Source organism: Xylaria bambusicola (assembly GCF_022495145.1).
Source record: "Xylaria bambusicola strain CBS 139988 unplaced genomic scaffold F5B22scaffold_1, whole genome shotgun sequence".
Taxonomy (NCBI): Eukaryota; Fungi; Ascomycota; class Sordariomycetes; order Xylariales; family Xylariaceae; genus Xylaria; species Xylaria bambusicola.
In genome coordinates this window covers 548,411-565,322 of record NW_025953554.1, presented here as the reverse complement: position 1 = coordinate 565,322, position 16,912 = coordinate 548,411, and the positions used below count along the sequence as shown (strand labels likewise).

The following is a 16,912-nucleotide window of genomic DNA, read 5'->3' as shown; positions in this document are numbered from 1 at the left end:
CGGCACACAGCACGCCTGCAAGGGCCCACCCCCACAGCTTCTTCAATCACACCAAAAAGTTCGCGAAAATTACCAACCATCCCAACGATCACGACCACACGAACACGACGACACCACGACCACAACCGTCACAATGGCTGGAGACAACAGAGTTACGTACCGACGGAGGAACCCGTACAACTCCCGAGTAAGCTTTCAACGACTGCGACGAGAGAAGCAACTGTTACTAAGACTGGCTTAATAGAGCAACAAAACCCGTATCGTGCGAACCCCCGGCGGAGAGTTGCGTACTCTGCGTAAGTTCACCGCCCCCTCTGCTGCTTCGTCGCAGGTTCGGCCTGAAGAAGCAGTCTTCAATGAGAACGAGAAGAAATTGAGAGATTGTCTTGTCAATTTGCCTGGAGTTGCGCCGTTTACAATCGGTTACACATAAAACTGTCGCTTACATTATGCTTTGTTTTAGACATCGCCAAGAAGGCTGGCAGCGTCAAGTGCGGTGACTGTGGAGTGAAGCTACCTGGTGTAAGTTACATTGTCTTGCTGCTTCATTGGCGACATGGTCGTTTATAGCCGCTCACACAAAAAATCAGATCCCCTCTCTGCGACCTCGCCAGTACGCCACGATCTCCAAGCCTAAGAAGACCGTCTCAAGAGCCTACGGTGGCTCGCGCTGTGCCAACTGTGTCAAGTACGTATTCACTGCATCACATACCATATACCCGGCCCCTTCGTATGAAATTCGTATCAGTTTTCATTCATTCTGGACTGTTATGATTGTTACACTACTAACGCTTATTTGCTAGGGACCGTGTCGTCCGAGCCTTCCTCATTGAGGAGCAGAAGATCGTCAAGAAGGTGCTGAAGGAGCAGGAGCAGGGTGCCAAGAAGAAATAAACTGGTGATCGATTCTAGGATGGAACGGTTAGGTCGTCATTGGTTTGGTGTTCACGAGGAATATGGCTGCATTGTTTAAACGGCTACAACAAAAGGCTGCTTCTGTTTTAAGGGCTTCTCGTCGAGTAGATGATCGGAATGGTATAAACGACATTTAAGACGACCTTCTACGGCGCGCAAGTATTGGTCACATTCATTTGTGATACGACTCACACTCGTGGAAATATAAAAGATGAGAAGCGCCTGGAACCATCGATGCGCTTGCGTCCATAGTAGCGTGAGGAGACTTCCGTTGAGGTTCACGCTGCACCAAGGGGCTCATACGGAATGGATACCACCCATTGCAGATTAAAACATCTATCAATTTGTAGTATTCCCAATGTGACTCTTGAAATGTATTTCTATTGTGAAATAATCGATGTACAAACCTTAGTATGGCCACCCCAATTGAAAAGGGTTTCGTAGAAATTTTGTTGGTAGCTAAGTATCGATTAAACCTTATGGCTTGGCGAATGGGGTGGCTGTAATAGAGCTTTAGGTGATGACGTCCAGTCCACAAATTACATCTGCGCATTCATCTGAGCTTTGTCGTCCACCAAGCGCAGGTTCATGTTTACAAAATACGGTAGTTACATGAAAGTCAAAGCCATGACCAAACACGACTGAGAAATAACCCCGGCATAATTGTCGCTATGGCATCTTTAATGCGTATTTCCCGGCCCATCGGGTCTAGAGCTATTGCGACCGTGGGAAGGTCCAGCTGCTGGCTACCATTTACGACCACGATAGACTGTGTCGCACGCCCGGGCAGAGCCATCACGAAGCCATTCTCAAATCCAATCGCAGCATTCCATGCTACATCTCGCCGTAGAAAAAACGATGGGCCACCTCCTACCGATTTCGCCGCAATGGATGTTTTGGGCAACACGCCGGTGCCCTCCACCGTAGTCGATATATGCATGTCAGAGGGCTTCCAGTTGAATAGCGGCGCAATGATCACCGATGGCTCTGGCGTCATCCTCGTCGGTGGTGAAGCATTCGAGTGGAAGCCGTGGTTACCGCGCGGTGAGCCTCGACTACTGAATGCGAAGGGTCAATGGGAGATACCGAACGAGACTCTCGGCATGTTCTCCCTGCTGTGGCCACGTCCAGGTGAGTACTCTTTCTGCTTTTTATTGCTCAAGCTTCGCAACCTTGAAAGCGGCACTTGATATTATATACTAATGTTTGATACTAATACAGATATTTTGGTATTAGGGCTAGGCCCTGAAATCCGACCGATCAGCCCCGAACTGCGCCGACATATTAGTAGCTTAGGTATGAAAGTGGAAATCCTCGATACCCGGAACGCGGCGGCGCAATTCAACCTTCTTGCGACGGAGAGGGGCGTACATGACGTCGCCGCTGCACTTATACCAATAGGTTGGAAAGAGGGTATCGGAGCGAATTGGTGATGGATGGACTCTTGATACTCTCGCCCAACAATTTCACAGGATGAGGTACGGTGAGGCGAGCGCACTGCGTCTAAAGTCTCACCAGAATACTGCTCCTTTCATCGAACTTGGTCTCGGGTCATGATGTCGCACAATGCTTCGTGATTGGAACCTCCCGACTTACCAGTTTCATGTCAATATCGGATACCCGCCACATCGGCAACACAACTTCGGCGTAACAAGCCGGCAGCAACTGTATTCTACTGTAGGCGTGTATTACCTGGATGCTGCGGTTCAGCTCAACCTCCTGTCACATAGATTAGAAGATGTGTAAAAATTTGTATCAATCATCGACTTCAACGTGTCTTGTCGTGAGCCGTAAAGTTTCAACACATCATCCTTGATGCGGGCCGTGATGCTTGTTTACCTTCCTGCTGAGCTGGCCACATAGACTATGATCATGAGCAAACTAGCCGGCGTATCCGGATCGTGGACGTGGTAGGTTGCATTGGGGTTGTTTACAGGTTATTCAATTTTGAGAACTCCGCCAAGCGTCACTTGACAGTTCACCGACGCACCGAAATTTGGTACGGTAATCATACCAGAGAACAAGCATTGTAGTAGTAGGTGCCTGTGAAATATATGGCCATGTCTTGTTTCAGGGAGAAACACAGCCGTGTACAATATTTACTACCGGATCTATAACGACCGTGTCTCCCTTTTCCCACAGTCATCATATCATGAGCCTCGTATACTGTATACAGCAGGTGCGCAGAGATATTTCATTTGAGCCTAGACGGATCTATTGTAGCCGGCTCCCACGTGGTGGAATACCTGACTTCGCAGACAGCGCTGACACGAACAAGAATCCTTCTGCATTTCACATATCCAGCGCAGCATCCAGTGAAAAATAATAGCGGTTGTGGCTCGATTACGCAGTGGCAGAGTTCAGACGTGGTGGTGAATCACTCGCAGGCGATTGGCCGAGATGACGAGGTCTTCTGGAGGTCCAATGGCGTACCCGAGATAACGGCACGTTGAGGCGGCTGTGAAACCCATTAGCGGAGGCAGCCAGCATGGTCCAGCAAGGTCGGGGCCCATCCTTGCACCTGCTGTGCCCAGCTGTGCCTATGACACCGCGCCGGAGCCTGGGCGCAATCCTGGGCGAGATGGATGGGTGCCTCGGGAGATGTACGCATAGTACATGGCCTATGGGAATCATGGCCTTGTGCGAATGGGCATTGCGAATTGCGGCTTGTGAAATGCTGCTAGCTTCGCCGTCTTGAGTACCTAGATAGCTAACTCTTACCTAACAAATGCAAGCCGCCACGACGTGAGATCAAACACACAAGCCCCAAGATACCTACTTGCTTTTTGGTTTGCGAATCGTCTATCTGGCCGCTTTCTCTACCTATCCCTAATTATTCACGCTGGTAGTCGTTCGGTCGCTCCGCTTATTTCTGATAAATCAGTTAGGCACAGAAACGAAAGAATATTGGGCACAAAGCCATCAAATCAGCCTCTGGCATTGGTATTACCTTAAGCAGATAGCTTAGGTGAATTCAGCGGACCCGCTCTGGTCAGCTCTTCTATCTCCCTGACTTACCTTCACGTATTTTCATCGTCATCATAATTGTCTTCTTCTAGTCCTGTTTGCGAGCCCAATAACCTCTCCTTACCTACCCGCTAGGTCTTCGGCATACCTGATACGCCTCGGATGCGACAAGGCCTATTTCACTTTGGCACTTCATTCCAGTAATCGGACGGACACAGGTGTGCCGCTTTAGGTAATTCAACAACAGCCTTAGGTTAGTCATTGATTTTAAACTTGCCGTGTCCCACGCCCTGGCAAAACATATATCTAACTGTTCGCATAAATAGGTCCATAAGCAATTCCTCAACTAGACCCTCATTTCAATTTTATAAACGCCTGTCTTTCCTTGAACGATTCCCTCGCCACGAAATTGGCAAGGACAACCCCATTTCTCGGTCTGAAAGTAAGTTCACGTCGATTGTCTCACTGGCTGGCTCACTGGATTCGGCAACCATGACCACAATGCCTGCTCCTCGTCTCATTCCTACACTTATCCCACGAGGATGAACTTCTTGACTTCACCAAGTCCATAATTCCACCAATGTGTAATTATTATATTGTGTCCTCTTTTACCACTGTCCGAATGAAATTAGATATTTACCATGTCGCGGTCTCTCACAGTCACATACCTTGTTGGGCCCAGGTCTGGCAGCCTAGGGCTCGCAGCATTCGCCCTAGGCAGCGCCTTGATTTTGTATCGGATGGCTAAGATTCGAGCCACCGTGCCCGAACCGTGGGATCCCGAGACCACGGACCCTCCTCTCCTCCGGAGCCATTCTGAGATTAAGACCTACAAAGACAATGGTTCCGGCATCACTTTCTCGGGCATCCGCGTCTTTTACCGGCGCCACCCAAAAGCAGATGAGCTTCCAAAGGACCCGGCCCCGCTACCGCTCCTAGTCTTCATCCACGGCCTTGGGGGCTCGGTCGCGCAATTCCATCCACTTTTGACTAGCCTTTCTAATTCTGCATCATGTCTGGCAATTGACCTTCCCGGCTGCGGCCGGTCTAAATACGAACAGACGTCGTGGGATGCTTACAGTACTGAAAATTTGACTAGTCTCACCGAGACTATCATAAAGGACTACGTTGAAGATGGACAAGGGGTCGTGCTCATCGCTCACAGCATGGGAACTGCGATTGCTGCTGATATCGGAAACATGAAATCCACACACCGTTTACACCCACCCTTGAATGTCATGGGTATTATTGCCATTTGCCCTTTGTCTGGTCCAACCCCAGAACCGGCAGTGCGCGCCTTTCGGAGACTCCTTTGGATACCTGAATTTATCTTCAACCTTTGGAGAGCCTGGGACAGGCGGGGAGGACCTGAAAGCGCTAGCGTCAAGCGGTTTGTTGGGCCTCAGGGCGATCTTGAATCTCGCCAACTTCAGAACAGGTTTAACAGCCAAAGCCGAACCCCCGTCTTTCGTCGAATGGCCTGGGGTTTGCTGCCTGTGTACATCGATGGGAAGCCTACTGGGGGGCTCTTTGGTAGGACTAGCTGGGCTGATCTTGAAGTACCGGTCTTCCTAGTTGGTGGCGAAAATGACACTGTTACCCCGCCGCAAGAGGTTGGGAAGATTGAAGAGATGCTGAAAGTCGCCGCGGCGAGTCTCGAGTCGTTTGAGGATAAGCGTCATGCTACCATTACTAACCAGGCCTCCATCTCTGATGCAAGTGCAATTGGCGATGCAGCTGCTCCCGTGAACCCAAGCACGGCGCCTCGGGATCACATGCCGCAATCTATAGAAGAGATCAGTCAAGAAGATTTCGAGCGTAGCAAGGCTCTCTTGACAAGTGGTGAGGATCCTATGGAAGATCCCACAACCCCGAGAGATCATCTGGATCCCGGCTCTTTGAGTGATATCCCCCCGCAGCCGATCCATCCCAAGAAAGTAGTCAAAACAGCTTTTCTTCCTGCTGGACACGCGTTACTGTATATGCCAGCAACGGTAAGGATTCTAGCTGGACTTGTAAGCGACTTTATGAACGATCATATTACTACCCGCTTCTCCCTGTAAGTTTCTACTTCCCACGGGGCTACGCATATGTCGCCTGACTAACATTTTCACTTGGAAGTGGCTGGCAACTACAGTATCTTTCCCGGGAGGGGAAATGGGATGTTAAGAACTTGGCAAAATGGAAAAGTGTACAACCTGTCTCAGAGCCTATCGGTGGTATTTTCAGAGCCCTCAAGACCCTCCGAGAAGTTGATGAGGAGCATTGCCCGAAGGTATTTGCGGCTAAGTGGTAAGCTCCGTGCACTTACTTGTCCTACCCATCGAATCTAAACTAATTGGTTCAGGGGAAATGAAATCAAGGATATCATTGACATCAGTCATGCTGATCCTGTATACGACCCTAAAAGCTTCGGCGATAGCATCAAGTATCACAAGTTCCCAACAGTGTCTAAGATACCCCCCACAGACGCCGAAGTAGCAGGCTTCATCAACCTCGTCGATAAGGTCCGTGAGGATCAGAAACAGAGGTCCTCCTCCGAACCGAACTGGAGCGAAGACTACGTCGTCGGTGTCCACTGCCATTACGGGTTCAACCGCACTGGATACTTCGTCGTGTGCTATCTAATCGAGAGGTGCGGCTACGGCGTCCAGAAGGCCATCGAGACTTTTGCCGAGGCCCGACCAAACGGGATCCGACACTCCCACTTCCTGGACCGCCTTTTCGTTCGATATTCGGACTTCAAGGAGGAGCGCGGCTGAGTTTCATCCCGCCTTTGACAACCCCATACTCAGCGGACATCCTAAATTTACTTGCTAGTGTGAAAATTGCTGCTTAATATGTATGCACGTAGCGACTCATTTCCATTTCTTTTGTTCTGCCATTTCTGGAGGAAAATGTATACCCTACTGAGTAGGTTGAATGTGCGGTGCGTGTAGGATTAGTATGCCGCTTCAGATGTTTATGGAATAGAGCATTCGGGTAATAGCTAGTATCACGGTGTTTTTGGATCGGATTGGATCATGGCAAAGGGTACGGCGTCGGCGTACATAGTAGAGGACTAGGTTTGCAAATTGACCTTCCTTCCTGCTCTGCTTTTCGATGGAAATGTGCTTTTCAGTGATTTTGGTCTATGTTGATGATAGGGATAGTGAATTAGGAGTAACCAATGATCTACCAAGCTTAGAAATATCGTGCTATTATTGATCTCAGTAACTAAATCCTATTACTTGCATACGGATTTGCATAGCCTAACAAACCGAAAGTGTTTTGGACAATACGACGGTTACTCTTGGTTAGCAACTGCATGAAATCTGGTTGTGATGGGCTATTGTGGCTGTTACGGTTGGTGTGTGTGGCTTGGGAGAAGTGATTGTGGCGGAAAAGACAAAAATGTAAAAAGCCTGCGGAAATTAGGGCTGAGGAGACAGCACATAGGACTGTATACACTAGATGGATAATTGAAAAGTATTATATGCATTCTAACTCAGGCCGGCGTTCTTCTAGACTCGAGTTCTCGTCCCGTAGTTCCACCCATGCTGCTGACCATGGGAATAATGCTGCTCGATGTCCTCCGATGCATACTGCCCGAATGCACAGTCCAGCCCCCTTGCTGATTGAGAGTGATGACCTCCGAAAAGTCCAGGCCGGCCTTGACAATGACTAGTCCATGTTTATTAACGAAGACGAAATCCTTCTTGGACGTCATGGCGTACAGCATGTCTCCATTGACATTCAACCACTCTGAAAGAACGAAGAAATGCCGCTTTCCGTACGGAGCGCTGTTGAAGGTGTTGAGATCGAGACTGCAAACCCACAGGTCTCTGTCGAGAAATATCAACGTTGATCCAACTACAGCGATGACATCACGCAGGACTGGGGTTAGAAGTCCGATCCTTGATCCTAGAATTCTGTCTGCTATCGAATCCGAAGAGACTATGTCCCAACAGTACAAGTGAGTACCTGAGGTTTCACCTACGGCTTTCACGGCTTCAACGGTGGGCGTACTGCCATGATAGGTGGCACTGACGAGGGTATCTTTGCTTGAAGATAAGCCATCTCGATGTACGGGTAGCCCCATCTCCGAGGTAAGCTCCTTGAAGTCTAACCAGTTGAACACTCGAGCTACTGTTGTTGTAAATATTATGAACGCGCTTGGTGCCTGGGGATGCACAATCATTGACCTGAGCCCGTTTTCATCAGGTGTTCTGATGCCGATCACCTTACCTGAAGGTAACTCCCATAGTTCATCCTTTTCTTTCCCCATGATCAGGAGCCGGTCATTATCTGGATTGGCGAGCATGCCAAAAACAGCGCTGTTGAATCTTGTGTCTGCTATCAGCTTAGCTTGCAGCCCTTGTGAGCTCGAGGGACTCGTGCAGGCCATTAAGATCCTCCCAGACTCATCTGCAGATACCACAATATGTTGGTGCTCAACGATAGCGATAGAAATCACAGACGTCCCACGAGAATGTCCGTAAAGCACATTCAATTCCTGCCCGTCTGCTGCTGAGTAAAGCGCAACTTCGCCACTAGTCTTCCCACAAAACACCTGTTCCCCATCGGAATGGCACACTAAGGAGGTGATTTCCGGGTCGGCCGGGCTCTCTAAAGTTCCAAAAGTCCTCAGAGCTAGTGTAACCTGGCTACTAATATCGCTTTGACTTCCTATATCAGTGTCCTTCTGAACTAGAATGGTCGGCTCCCATACACGGGCTTGCGATTCTCGGCAGTCAATAAGGCGTAAGCCATCGTCACTGAATACCACGCTTCTCACGCTTTCCTCATGAGAGTTGATACGATAGATCAGCGATAAAGACGTGCTTTCAGGCCCATCGAAGTCGTACACCTCAATCGTACCGCGTGAATCGCCCGTGACTAGGCTTTTGCCATCTGGTGAACAGGCTAGTGCGTGTGCGCACACATTAGACTTTTGATACCGGAGTTCTGTTGTTTGAGGATCGAAAACCAAAAGATCTCCATTCGCACTGGAGACAACTAACGCGGATATGTCCGTGTTGGGGTTGAAGGCCATTGCGTCAATCCCGTTGCTTTTCACAGAGCTGCAACAGCCTAGTAAAGCACCTGACCCTGTGTCAAATATCAAGATCGGATGACTACGGTATCCGACCGCAAGCAAACCCAATTCCGGCGCGATTGCAGCTTTGTTTGGTGGTTGATCGGGGATATCGGAATTGTTTCCGTTCCCGTCCCAGGACACCCTCAAGACCTCGCCGGTTTCCACATTACTTCGCCGCAGTTAGCAGGTTGAAACAAGCACGTCAAAGCACATGATGCGGAGCACAGGTATGTTACCTAGTAATGATTTGGTTTGCTCGATTGGCATGGATTAGCAGCTCCGATGGGAAACACATCGTTATTGGCGGCGAATCTAGTCGAGACGACCATATTTGCGATGAGGATCTGGGTTCCCAAACGACGATGTGCTTTTGACCTGCTGAAGCGAGGAGGTGCTCATTTCTGCTAAATTCAAGTAGCCTAACACGTTCCGGATGACGCATCATCGAGACATGCTGGACTGTCGCGCAATCATACAAGGATACCTGTCCTGTGGACAGGCCGATGGCAAAGCAGGTTATACCATGAGCCACTGTCGTTGTTTGTCCCTTCTGAAAGTCGATGCTGATCAGGCAGTCATCCCAATCCGATTCCCTCGCACCCTTGACAAGTAACGACCGAGTTTGTGCCGTGAAAAAGGTAGAGATTATCGACCCTGTAGGGCAGAACGGCGGGATCAGGCAATGGATTGACGAAGGGCAGCTAAGGAGTTTTGACCGAAACCTTGCACTGACTCTGATGAGATCAGTCGCCCAAGCATCCACTAACTGTATGTCCTTATCCACAGGAGGGACATATTTGGTCCTCCGTCTCAAGTAACCCGCAAGATTGATAGCCGTACGGTTGATAGGTTGAAGATTGCCTGCCTGTGCGATGATCTCAAACCAATACAGAACGTTGCTCTTGAGAAACCTGCAGAGCTCATACATCGGGGCCTCTTCCTCGGAATTTGACCGGTACAAATGTTCTGCGAAGAACTTGGCCGCGTAATCGACCAATGACGTGTCAATGGCCATGGAGAGCTTGGTCCCTCGAAAAGGTTGAAAGCCTTGGGGTGTTTTCACTGCGTCAGTTGCAAGATACTTGCACAATAACTGAGCCAAATACCCGTGCCTCTCGCCCCTCTTGACGGCCAGAGTAGAATCCAGATCCTCACTCAAGAGAAATTCCCTAGCTGTCTCATGTATCATATGAACTCTAGAAGCCTGGTCGATGAATACGAGTTGACCGCAGACTGTCGGGATGGCTTTCTCCATGTTGTGAGGCGTCTCGTTGATATCAAGCCGAATGGCACATCGCAGTTCGTCTATTGTGAGCGGACGACATGCCAACGTTACCCAAGATAAAATGGATCTAGCAAGTTTAGTCCGCCGCTTTTCACTTTCAATCATTTCCAGCATTCTATTGTACATTTTGTACAGATCGTCAGGCACATCTTGCAAAATTGCCTCGATGTCTTCATCTGTGTATGCACTCTCGAACTCTTGCAAGACCAGCCGCACCCAGAGGAAAGACCCCTGAGACTTGGCGAGAATCCTTCTACACAGCTCGTCTACGTTATCGAATGAAAGATCTTCTAACCTGGCGAAAAGATAGGCGTGCATATCTTCAGCTGTGCAGAGTCAGGATCAGTAGGTAAAATATCATAGAGGTCAATGACATGTTCATACCTGTATCATGATTGGTCAACGATCGTGTTACTACCCGCGGTCCAAGAGATATGATACCACGCTCCACCTCGTCGGTGGTTCGACTTGTAATAAAGAGTCGAAGACCGGAAGGAAGTTGTGGAAGTAGCTTGAACCAACTAGAGAATTTGATGCATTCGTCGAGAGCATCGACGACCCAGATATGAGACGATATAGTGCTGAGCTTGAAGATGGCATTGACAAATAGCTTTCTCCAAATCACCCTATCGTCATGCTGATCCCACGATTCACCATCCCGGTCTAACTGTAAAACGCGTTGTGCGACGGTCGGGTCGTTGAGAGACATTTGGTAGGCGAGACCACGGAAACAGTCTGCCAAACTCGACCTGCCAGCCTTCCCGTGCTTGAAGAAGAAGTAGCTACACTTTAGGTTTTGCGTGCGGAGCTGATCAACTACGTGGCTGCAAAGCACGGATTTGCCAGTTGCAGGACGCCCGGTGAGCCAGAAAATAGGGGGGCTTTTCGGGGTCCCTAGCTTCCAGTGGCCTAGATCAGATTGCTCGGTGAACCAAAAGCAGGATCCTGGATGCCTCAAGTCCTGCAGAGAAGCAAGGTCGTCCTCGTATGCCGGCTCATTCATGCCCAAGATGCGTTCCAACTGAAGTATCGTCTCACGTGGAGTGGGAGCTGAATCTGGTAGGTTATCAGAAGACTATTGTTGGCAAATCCATGGCTGTGCACTTACTCTCGGCTCTTATCATATCAATTGCGGTAGTCAAAGCATTCCGGAGTTTCCTGTAATTGGGATCCGTGGCATTATCGAACTTACACACTCGACGGTGATCAGCATCCATGGAGCAAATCTCCTCGTTGCCGTACCCCAGAGTGGCTGAGTACTTTTCCACAACCAGCTTGCTCACGAGCATCATTTTGACTGGCAAAGTCTCGTAAAAAGACCATAGGCGTAGGTCTGCGGCATAATGACGGAAAGTGTCATTGATCTCAGCGAGTATAGAGCAGTTTGGTAAGAGATCATTGACAAAAGGCTTCGTGCCCCAGGCGACTGTGAGCATGCTCTGAAGAATGCCCGCAAGGTCAGATCCTCGGTGAGGCGTCCCAAGGAAGAACATAGAGTGGACTCGTTCAGCCAGAGCCTTGCAAGTGGTATCTTGACGAGCAAGAATGTATGCTTTCTTCACAACACACCCTCCCATGCTATGACCCACTAGAATTAGCTTAGTGTTGCCCCTCCTGATCGATGGATTGTTCTTGATTTCCCCCAAAAGGGACTGAGCAAAGTCGTGAATATTGAGGATACTTTGACGTCGTTCACCCCAATCGGCATTATAGCCGAACGAGTGAATACGGGCATCCCTGAAATCCGTGTCCTCTGGAAGCCATACTTTTGGCCAGAAGTGTAAGGGGTCGGCAGTCTTGGCCCACGTTTTGCGACTGCCACCTCCAAGGCCATGCACAAAGACGATGTCGACAGCTGGCGTTACTCCTTGTGGTTCGTGGAGGGTGGTCAAACCCAGGGGGCCCTTTTCGCCACTTTCGTCGTCGATGTTGAGTAGAGAGAGATTACTCTCCGCTCTGCTGGTCGCAATAGATGAAGCATGTTGAGATCGATCGGGATCTTGTCGAGAGAGGACGTGAACGAGCGATCGCTTTCGGAACTACGATACACTCGATTAGCTTGATGACCCATTCAAAGAGAATCCGTGTAATTGGAGTCGGCCGAATTCTTGAAGTTATTCGATGATGACTTGGCAGCCGAGAGCGGGGGAAACGCACCTGACTCATCTCGGTACATCCCGCAACGAAGTTCGCAAGAACTAAATCGGCATCGTCCTAATGTGACTGTCGTTTCAGATCAAAGACAGGGTTTCTCGTGATGATGTGTTTGATGCCTAAAATTTTGTAACAAAGTGATGCTTGCCATTCTACACCGAGGCTGGGGTCCCTCGCAGAAGAACCCCCTCAGCTGCTACAGAGCTGGGGGGCTTATCTCCGTGCGGGTTGTACAGTACATAAGTAGCAGGGGCTTGTCAATCTGTTCTATTTTGCCCTGGACTTCAGCATATCATGCGAGAAATTAATTTTCGGAAACTGGATATATTCAGGGTTCTAGCTAATGTTGTACGTTTAACTCCCTGTGAAAGAGTATATCGTGCTGACTAGCTACGGTATCTCATAGCCACTACTGCCCCGCGGTTCTGTGACCTAGTCCCAGGGGGCCTGGTCAGCAGTAGGCTGGTCATTTTCCTCGTCAAAGATATTGAACCCAATGTGCGGCGAAGGGTCGAGAAAACGAACGGGGTCTCTGCCGGACAATAGTTTCTCGATGCTACGAAAATCCGTATCACTTAGCCTGAATATTTGAAGATTCTGCCTCAAATGGTGCTCCTGCACCGACTTTGGAACCACCGGTATTCCCCTTTGCACAGCCCATGACAAGGCTATCTGCTGAAGGATTAGTTAGTCCGCTATCGAGGGGCAACATAAGATTTACCTGAGCTGTGCTCTTACCAAGCCTCAAAGCTGTCGCGATAAGCTCATTTGAGGGTTAGTGAAGTAATTTGAAGCGTAAGAGGTAATTGCTTACAATTGGATCGTCGATTGGCCGCGGGACATCGGCATGAGCACGAACGACGCCTACAGGCCGGCCGCCGAGGGGTTGGTGTGCCATTAGTAGGATACCGTACCGCCTCGAGAATTCGAGTAGTTCATTCTGCGGGAGATATCTATTTTCATGAGCCCGTTGCTTCTTCTAACTACAAGTACCTAATTCGTGTGGTAGAGTACTGACGGATGAAGCTCAACTTGGTTCACCGCTGGGACTATCTCTGCAGTGGACAGAAGTTTCTTTGTCTTGAGGATGTTGAAATTTGAGAGCCCTATTGGTTAGTATCATCAGCGGCAATATTGTGGCGTCGGCTTCCGGCACATACCTATTGATCGCACTCTACCAGTTTTCACCAAGGCTTCCATCGCTTTCCAGGTCGAAGCATAGTTGCGTGACAAGTCATAATCAATGACTGGTTTGCCGTTGCCACTTGCGTGTCGAATTGTCTTCAAATCCTCATCTGCTTTGTACGCATGGGGGACTTGCTAGTATGGTTAGCCCAGGCACTCCGGACGTCCCAAATGAAGACATGGATTAAAGCAGGCTCTTTCATACAGTGCATCAAATACAAGTCAACTAGTTTTCAGTCAATTGGCCGCTTGTGAAGTTTCATCCAAGTTGACATACCGTAGTCAAGATCTGTATCTTTCAATGTTTGGGATAAGGCCTTCTCAACACTTGCGGGTGCATGCGCAGTCTGTGGTCTGCAAAATGTTAGTTCCCGTTGGAGTTGACCCTCGGAAGTTGTGTCAGGTTTACAATTTGGAGGTCACAAATATCTCTTCCCGAGGAACGCCAGACTCTTTTATCGCTTGTCCAATCTCCCCCTCATTGCCGTAAGCAGCAGCGCCATCGATGTGCCTATAACCGAGACTTAAAGCAAGTTTGACGGCTTCTTTGACCTTCGAATTCCCTTCGTCTGATTGGAATGTTCCCAAACCTACGGAAGGAATTTTGTGGCCATCATTCAGAACGAAATGTTTCGGCATATCCATGGTGATTTGGACAAGAGACAAAGATGATATTTTCCGACCCTGGCGTCTGAAGGCGAAGCTCGGCGCTTGCCCCCGCGGACCACCCTGGTCAGACGTGCGAGTTGACCCCTCACGAGGCTGGTTGACTCCATAACGTTGGCTGCATGATGTTGGTGGCTGCAGACTATAGGTCATCTCTGACCTGGCGATTATCAGCGGGAATAAAATGGGTGAAATATATTAGAAAGGTCGCGTATACTGGGTTGGTCATTCCTCGAAAAGTAAGCTCATTTCATTGTTCAGACCTACCAATTGGCACCTTGAAACATATCAGTTAAATAGAATAGCCCAAGCTCAAGGATTCCAGCGCGTCTTTTGATCAGCGTCTAGTTGCAACATGGCGAAATTGGTTGTAGATGAAAATATCATTGAAGGTCAGTTAGGCACGGGGTTATGGAAGTGGTACTTACACATTAGCAGTTCTGCCGAGTGTTAAGGAGATTGTATCTGTGAGCAAGTCAGGTGAATCTGCCTGGGCAAGGGCCTCACGAATTGATGTGCTTCACGAAGACAATAGTAAGGAGAGCTACTTCATGAAGGTAAGACAGCGCCATATGCATCTTGAGAATCACTAATCGTTTCACAGGTTTCTCAAGGACATGATGGACTCGAATCATTGAAAGGAGAATATGAGTCTACCTCGGCAATATACTCAATTACGCCAGATTTCTGCCCAAGGTTAGTTCCCTAGAGTGAAATATCCCCCCTTTAGGCAGGTTTCGGGCCTCATTGCTCCTGGATACTCCCAAGACATGAACTGGACCCTTTCACTATCTGGCAATTACTGACTCCAGCGTGGGCACAAGACCAATTGCATGGGGTACCTTCAAGACGGATAATGACTCTCATTTCTATATATGCAAGTTCTACGAGTTCACTGACGGATTGCCTAACCCAAAAATGTTTTGTGCAAACCTTGCAAGGCTTCACTCCTCCCATTCTTCTCCAACAGGCAGATTTGGGTTTCATGTTGTCACATATAATGGTGACCTTCCGCAGGATAACACTGTACGCTACCCCTAGAGTCATTTCTTCCTATTCTAGACGCGCGCGGCGGCCATAATTGCTTGTCAGAACCACAAGCACGGCTCAGGAGTACACATAACCCCGAAAACCTCCTTCTATTTTTGCTTCAAGAGTAAGTACTGACTCTGGCCAACTGTAGTGGTCAGACAGTTGGGAAGCCTTCTTTGAAAGCGGGTTTAGACATGTCTTGAATGTCAGGGAGGCCCGCGCAGGACCGTCCGCTGAGCTTGATGAGCTTCTTCAACCCTTCTTTGGAAATGTGATCCCCAGACTCTTGCGGCCTCTAGAGACTGGTGGAAACACTATCCAGCCATCTCTAGTTCACGGAGATCTCTGGTGCGGCAACGCTGCCATCACGGATGAGGATACTGAGGAAGGTATCGTCTTCGACCCATCTAGCTTTTGGGGTCATAATGAGTGTACGTTTATAGCTTCATCGCCGTTGGCGTATGTATATCACTGACAGTGATAGATGAACTGGGGAATTGGCGGCCTGAGAGAAACAAGTTCACACGGAAGTATTTCAATGCATACCACTCGCATATTCCCAAGTCGGCGCCGGAGGATGATTATGACGACAGGAATGCCCTCTACGCAATGTAAGTCTTCTCATCGCCCTCCAAGATCGCATGACTAATACATCAGGCGCTTCAATTTGAACGCGGCAACCCTATTTCCCAGTCAGAAAGTGTATCTTGATATGTGAGTAAGGGGTCTAAATATCAAATGAATGACTTCCTAACAGAATGTAGGGTTATTGATGAGATGAAACGGCTCGTGGAGAAATTTCCTGATGGATATACCGGCCACAGTCCTCGTGCAGATATTCTGGCACGCCAAAATGCGAATGCGATGGCAGTCAGGAAGAATGCAGAGGTCCAGCAATACGCTGTAGATGTAGATGGGGCATCCGCCTTTCCATCTGAGGGCCAGTCTGTCTCGGCGGAGATCGAACTCTGAGAGATTTTTGCCATGTGGCTAGCTTAGTAGCTGCTCCGATCTTGATGGAAAGTATTTGAATAGTAACAATAGAATAAAACGTGTGATTATTCTTTGACATTATACAAACTGAGAATTGTGTGCTCATACCCGCAAAAGGGGCTCCGCTCCCAAAGTGTATTTCTATGCGTATAGATCAGCCCGGCTCTAGAAATCCTTCATGCTGGCCTTTCATTGTTGTCTGACCCAAATCCTGCCAGACCTAGTAGTGTCATCACTTTGAAGGTTCAATCCGCAGTATACTAGTGCTAGTATATGTAATTCCACACCAAATCACGAGCCCAGCCTGGCAGTCTGGCCCAATGCCTCATCCGCTCAGCCAATGGATGGGCTGCCGCAAGCGGTACCTAGAACCAAGAAAAGTAAATCCACGAGCATGGTCGTTGGTACTTTTTGACTACACCTAGGTAATAATCTTAGTTGCGCATATCGAGATCATCCATTCTAATCATATTGTATGTCTGGTCAATTGTTGAAGCCATCGTATCACCCGGCCGGGGCATGTGTCCGACAGTGAGTAAAAGCGGCACTTGCGCTAGGCCCGATATAGCCGAACAAGCTCCCGCCTGAACAGACAACATACATACCGTATTGTACTGCCAGCATTAAAATGCCCG

At 48.9% G+C, this 16,912-nt stretch overlaps 6 protein-coding genes across 6 annotated transcripts; 4 read left to right on the top strand and 2 right to left on the bottom strand.

Annotated features, from left to right (window-relative positions):
• The first annotated feature begins 52 nt into the window (after window positions 1–52).
• On the top strand, window positions 53–1,351 carry F5B22DRAFT_582613 (ribosomal protein L34e-domain-containing protein). The gene is made up of 5 exons (XM_047973320.1): window positions 53–187; window positions 245–296; window positions 464–522; window positions 591–688; window positions 804–1,351. Exons 1-5 carry the CDS (start codon window positions 134–136, stop codon window positions 892–894), a joined length of 354 nt encoding a protein of 117 aa, XP_047836259.1. The 5' UTR covers window positions 53–133; the 3' UTR covers window positions 895–1,351.
• F5B22DRAFT_582612 (uncharacterized protein) lies at window positions 1,341–2,772 on the top strand. Its single transcript, XM_047973319.1, has 2 exons — window positions 1,341–2,046; window positions 2,137–2,772. The coding sequence occupies exons 1-2, from the start codon at window positions 1,587–1,589 to the stop codon at window positions 2,346–2,348; spliced, it is 672 nt and encodes a 223-aa protein (XP_047836258.1). The 5' UTR covers window positions 1,341–1,586; the 3' UTR covers window positions 2,349–2,772.
• Window positions 2,773–4,523: 1,751 nt separating this feature from the next.
• On the top strand, window positions 4,524–6,644 carry F5B22DRAFT_632437 (dual specificity phosphatase catalytic domain-containing protein; the record flags this gene model as incomplete). Its single annotated transcript, XM_047976695.1, has 3 exons — window positions 4,524–5,941; window positions 6,004–6,174; window positions 6,230–6,644. The coding sequence occupies 3 exons, from the start codon at window positions 4,524–4,526 to the stop codon at window positions 6,642–6,644; spliced, it is 2,004 nt and encodes a 667-aa protein (XP_047836257.1).
• A 420-nt stretch (window positions 6,645–7,064) lies between these two features.
• F5B22DRAFT_582607 (uncharacterized protein) lies at window positions 7,065–12,707 on the bottom strand. Its single transcript, XM_047973318.1, has 5 exons — window positions 12,405–12,707; window positions 11,356–12,286; window positions 10,632–11,303; window positions 9,199–10,573; window positions 7,065–9,131 (listed from the first exon to the last, which is right to left on the bottom strand). Exons 1-5 carry the CDS (start codon window positions 12,411–12,413, stop codon window positions 7,370–7,372), a joined length of 4,749 nt encoding a protein of 1,582 aa, XP_047836256.1. The 5' UTR covers window positions 12,414–12,707; the 3' UTR covers window positions 7,065–7,369.
• F5B22DRAFT_582600 (aldo-keto reductase) lies at window positions 12,708–14,414 on the bottom strand. The gene is made up of 8 exons (XM_047973317.1): window positions 13,996–14,414; window positions 13,864–13,940; window positions 13,792–13,812; window positions 13,562–13,717; window positions 13,420–13,507; window positions 13,216–13,354; window positions 13,123–13,164; window positions 12,708–13,073 (listed from the first exon to the last, which is right to left on the bottom strand). The coding sequence occupies exons 1-8, from the start codon at window positions 14,403–14,405 to the stop codon at window positions 12,834–12,836; spliced, it is 1,173 nt and encodes a 390-aa protein (XP_047836255.1). The 5' UTR covers window positions 14,406–14,414; the 3' UTR covers window positions 12,708–12,833.
• Window positions 14,415–16,767, top strand: F5B22DRAFT_582597 (Fructosamine kinase-domain-containing protein). The gene is made up of 9 exons (XM_047973316.1): window positions 14,415–14,491; window positions 14,558–14,644; window positions 14,691–14,809; window positions 14,857–14,948; window positions 15,077–15,278; window positions 15,436–15,715; window positions 15,769–15,895; window positions 15,942–15,998; window positions 16,049–16,767. The coding sequence occupies exons 2-9, from the start codon at window positions 14,608–14,610 to the stop codon at window positions 16,254–16,256; spliced, it is 1,122 nt and encodes a 373-aa protein (XP_047836254.1). The 5' UTR covers window positions 14,415–14,491; window positions 14,558–14,607; the 3' UTR covers window positions 16,257–16,767.
• The last annotated feature ends 145 nt before the right edge of the window (window positions 16,768–16,912 follow it).

Bases quoted from the DNA above. Each gene is read 5' to 3' on its own strand.
- F5B22DRAFT_582613 (XM_047973320.1), top strand. From the start codon at position 134: ATGGCTGGAGACAACAGAGTTACGTACCGACGGAGGAACCCGTACAAC. The intron at 297-463 runs GTAAGTTCACCG...GCTTTGTTTTAG, and splicing joins CGGAGAGTTGCGTACTCTGC to ACATCGCCAAGAAGGCTGGC. The intron at 689-803 runs GTACGTATTCAC...CTTATTTGCTAG, and splicing joins CGCTGTGCCAACTGTGTCAA to GGACCGTGTCGTCCGAGCCT.
- F5B22DRAFT_582612 (XM_047973319.1), top strand. From the start codon at position 1,587: ATGGCATCTTTAATGCGTATTTCCCGGCCCATCGGGTCTAGAGCTATT. The intron at 2,047-2,136 runs GTGAGTACTCTT...ATACTAATACAG, and splicing joins CCTGCTGTGGCCACGTCCAG to ATATTTTGGTATTAGGGCTA.
- F5B22DRAFT_582607 (XM_047973318.1), bottom strand. The intron at 11,304-11,355 runs GTAAGTGCACAG...ATAACCTACCAG, and splicing joins TGATATGATAAGAGCCGAGA to ATTCAGCTCCCACTCCACGT. The intron at 9,132-9,198 runs GTAACATACCTG...ACTGCGGCGAAG, and splicing joins GCAAACCAAATCATTACTAG to TAATGTGGAAACCGGCGAGG.
- F5B22DRAFT_582600 (XM_047973317.1), bottom strand. From the start codon at position 14,405: ATGACCTATAGTCTGCAGCCACCAACATCATGCAGCCAACGTTATGGA. The intron at 13,941-13,995 runs GTAAACCTGACA...AACATTTTGCAG, and splicing joins ATATTTGTGACCTCCAAATT to ACCACAGACTGCGCATGCAC. The intron at 13,165-13,215 runs GTAAGCAATTAC...CCCTCAAATGAG, and splicing joins GGCCAATCGACGATCCAATT to CTTATCGCGACAGCTTTGAG.
- F5B22DRAFT_582597 (XM_047973316.1), top strand. From the start codon at position 14,608: ATGGCGAAATTGGTTGTAGATGAAAATATCATTGAAG. The intron at 14,949-15,076 runs GTTAGTTCCCTA...CGTGGGCACAAG, and splicing joins ACGCCAGATTTCTGCCCAAG to ACCAATTGCATGGGGTACCT. The intron at 15,896-15,941 runs GTAAGTCTTCTC...CTAATACATCAG, and splicing joins AGGAATGCCCTCTACGCAAT to GCGCTTCAATTTGAACGCGG.